At 36.7% G+C, this 3947-nt stretch overlaps 1 protein-coding gene across 1 annotated transcript; it reads left to right on the top strand.

The window, feature by feature from the left end:
• Positions 1 to 2210: 2210 nt before the first annotated feature.
• LOC129571916 (SWI/SNF-related matrix-associated actin-dependent regulator of chromatin subfamily A member 5-like) lies at positions 2211 to 3585 on the top strand (the record flags this gene model as incomplete). The annotated part of the gene is made up of 4 exons (XM_055451792.1): positions 2211 to 2308; positions 2494 to 2839; positions 2972 to 3086; positions 3187 to 3585. Coding segments are annotated over exons 1-4 (958 nt in total), but the record flags the coding sequence as incomplete, so codon positions are not given.
• Between the last annotated feature and the right edge of the window lie 362 nt (positions 3586 to 3947).

The raw sequence follows: 3947 nt of genomic DNA, 5'->3' as shown, positions 1-3947 counted from the left end.
TTCAAGAGAGACACTGCGAAAGAGATTAGGTAAAATGTCGTTAAAGTGTCGCTCCACAATGAAAAAACCTCTTTTGAAACCAGAACATATCGAAAAACGACTAAAATGGGCAACCGAAAATTTGGACACTGATTGGAGCAAAGTTATATACACAGATGAATCATCGTTTTGGTTGTCGAATTCCCTCACCCATACTTGGTGCACACGCGAAAAAAGAACGGTGGTTCGCACGGTTAAGCATCCGCAAAAGGTGCATGTGTATGGAGCCTTCTGTGAAGCCGGTTTTGGTAAATTAACCGTGTTTACTGGTATCCTAGAGAAGTATTGAATGCGCCAGTTGTACAAATCGACATTGCTCCCCACCGCCAAGAAGTTCTATGGCAACGATACGTCAAAATGGATTCTACAAGAAGACAACGACCCAAAACACAAAAGTCATTTATGTACTGCTTGGAAAGAGGAAAATGGGATTCAACAGATGGATTGGCCGGCTCAATCTCCAGACTGCAATCCGATTGAAAACGTTTGGTCCATCATGAAGCAGAGACTCAAAGGCAAACATATTCGAAGCACAAAACATCTCACTTTGTTCTTGAAGCGCCAGTGGGACAGCCTTTCGCGAGAATATGCTGAAAATTTGAGCAAAAGTATGCCTTCACGCTGTGCCCGTGTTATCGAAAAACAAGGCGAATGGATTAACTATTGAATTGTTTGCGACCGAGCTGAAGGCTCAATAAAAATATCTCGAAAGAGAAATTTGAAAAATTATTGTGTTTTCACTTAGATATCCCTTATCGTCTATAACTAGACAGACTGTATAGCACTGACTATGCCCGTAACCAACCATTCGTTCTAGCGTGTAGATATTTTAACAAAGTGAAACAATCGTTCTTGGAATCTGCGTCAAGACGAATACTTAGTTATAAGCTGTTGAACTTGGACAATCGTGATTCATTGTTAAAGAACGAGGCGTAAATTCTTGCAGATTTTTATACCATTCTGCTTTCAAGCAGTAGTGGAGAAGGTACGGACTCAAATACACTGTACTTCAGTACTATTGATTTGTAAATAATCATGGCGGCTCCATATTATTGCAAAAAGCACAAATGGTATGAAGCCTTCACACGTTCTTTGAAATGTAAAGAAAATTGTATAGTATTATTCAGTCTGTGATTAGACGGTGAAATAAATAAATAAAGAAAATCAGAAGAATATTGTTTTCTTTGTTCTAACTTCGCTTGATTTTCTGCCTTTGTTTATAAGTAGATCGAAAATAAATAATTATGCAATTCACCTTAAGACGAATATTTACTAGCCAGAACATTTATAAACCAAATCAAATGTATTTTATGTATATCTTTTAACTTTTATGCAGTTCCTCTTCTGATCAATGACAAACTCAAACAATAAAGTCTGAGATGAAATTCTCATGAAAAATTCGCAGAATATATGAAAAATGTACAAAATATTTACAAAAAATGACAAATCGTCCAAATATTTATTCATCCCGAAAAAGGACAGAAATATTTATTTAAAAATTTATTATTTAAGTAAATATTTTGGTTAGCCCTGGTCATTTTATACTTTTACATTTTATCAACTTATGCAATCGTTTTCATTCTTTTTCCATTCAGAAAAGCAACAACGAGCCTGAACTTGAACAGTTTATTACGAATGGCACAAAAGCAAAAAACGCGGGCAAGAAGCGTAATCGCGACAAAGAGTCAGCTGAAATTAAACCCAAGTAAGTACCGTTCATTCCGCCATGCATCCAGTGTTGTAAAAGATGACGTGAAATTTATCTAGATATAGATAAGATATTATCTTTTATTCTTTAGTTATCTTTGACATTTTTCTATGAGAAAATGGAATTATCTTTTAAATTATCTAAAAAATTCGAGATAGATAATGGAAAATTTATTCAGATAAGATATCGAGATCAATTGCATTCTTATCAAAGTAATATAGATAGATAAGATTAACTCCGACAACACTACATTTATTAATTACATCATATTTTAATATTTTTATTAAACAATGTAAAAAAAATGCATTTTTCTTGGAGACGACAAAAGAAGGCAGACGGTAGAGTTGAATTACTACTACCGAACAGGAACGAAGTGAAATTAAAGCAATATAACACGACACCCGATTACATTCAAGGTGAAATGCGCGATTATCAATTGAATGGCTTGAATTGGTTAATCACAATGTGCGAAAATGGAAACAACGGAATTTTGGGCGATGAAATGGGTCTCGGCAAAACCATTCAGACCATTTCAATTTTTGGCTACATGAAGAACGTCAAGTGAGTATTTTGAGGAAAATGTCATTCAATGAATAAAATTATCATCAATTCGAATGATCATCACATTCAATCATTGTCAATTTCAAGTTCCATCGAGATTTTTTGTTATATTTCAAGTAATTTTTCGTACATAGTACGTAATGTCAATTTATTCGTCTAATAGTCCAATGTTAATCGACCCACAGGAAAATTAACGGGCCATTTTTGGTGGCCGCGCCGTTGTCAACGCTGCAAAATTGGTTGAACGAATCACAAACATTTTGCCCATCGCTACGAACGTTTGTATTGCATGCGTACAAGGATGAACGCGCAAAATTGCTGGAAAAATTGAAAAAACCTGAAGACTGGGATCCATGCATTACATCCTACGACTTCCTTCTGAAAGAATATCATAAATTCCGCAAACCGAATTGGCAATACGTGGTTTTGGACGAAGGTCACAAGATTAAAAATGAAAAGACAAAAATGAATGGAGCATTAAAAGCAATCGAGTCAAAACACCGGCTCATGCTCACCGGAACTCCATTGCAGGTAGGGATCAATTTTCAGTCATTTAACAAATAAATCAACGAAAAAAGGGCATTTCCTTTTGAAATTTCCACCTTGCTGGTTGATTATTTGACAAAAACTCATTGCATTTTCAGGTTGAAATTGTACTTTCAGAACAATTTGCATGAGCTCTGGGCTTTGTTGAACTATCTGTTGCCGAATGTATTCGCCGATTCGGTTGATTTTGATTCGGACGATGGTTTGAGTGGCAATGAAACAATCGTCAACCGTATACACGCCATTGTGAAGCCATACATGTTGCATCGCATCAAATCCGACCTTGAAAAACCATTACCGATTAAGCGCGAATTTCATCTGTTTGTGGATAGCACAAATACAAACATATGGAAAAGTACAAGCAAATGAAAGAAACAACATTTTCGTCGAATTGCGCAAGGCAGCAAATCATCCATATCTAATTGATAACATCGAACCTAGTCCACCTTACACAACCGATCAACATTTGGTCGATAGTTGTGGCAAGATGAAAGTGTTGGATCAATTACTTGCACAGCTCAAAGCACAAGGATCGCGTGTTGTTCTCTTCAGCCAGGCCATACGGGTGATGCTCGAAATAATTGAGGACTATCTGATGTGGCGCGGCTACAAATGTTGTCGATTGGATGGTAACAACACGTACGATGAGCGTACTAAGAGCATTGACGAGTTCAATGCGAAAAATAGTGAGAAATTCGTATTCATCCTATCAACTCGTGCTGGTGGCCTAGGTAAGTGTCGATGAAACCGATTAAATGACATTCAATTACAGAATGAAGCAATTCAAAGCATCATCACCTATTCAACAGGCATCAATTTAACTACAGCTGACACGGTGATCATCTATAACTCGGATTGGAATCCGCAATCGGATTTGCAAGCGATCGACCGCGTCCATCGCATTGGCCAGGAAAAACAAGTTCATGTTTATCGATTGATAACGAAAAACACGATTGATGAGCGTATCGTTCAACGCGCTGAAATCAAGAAACGGGCTTCAAACGCTGTCCTAAAAGAAAAAAGAAACAATGCACACTAGGGTGTTTTTGGTATTAAATAAACAGAAAATGGTAGTTTTAGTTTGATAGAGCAG

Source organism: Sitodiplosis mosellana, unplaced genomic scaffold (assembly GCF_009176505.1).
Source record: "Sitodiplosis mosellana isolate CC-2019 unplaced genomic scaffold, AAFC_SMos_1.0 Smas_scaffold_3696, whole genome shotgun sequence".
Taxonomy (NCBI): domain Eukaryota; kingdom Metazoa; phylum Arthropoda; class Insecta; order Diptera; family Cecidomyiidae; genus Sitodiplosis; species Sitodiplosis mosellana.
This window is presented reverse-complemented; position numbering and strand designations above follow the sequence as displayed.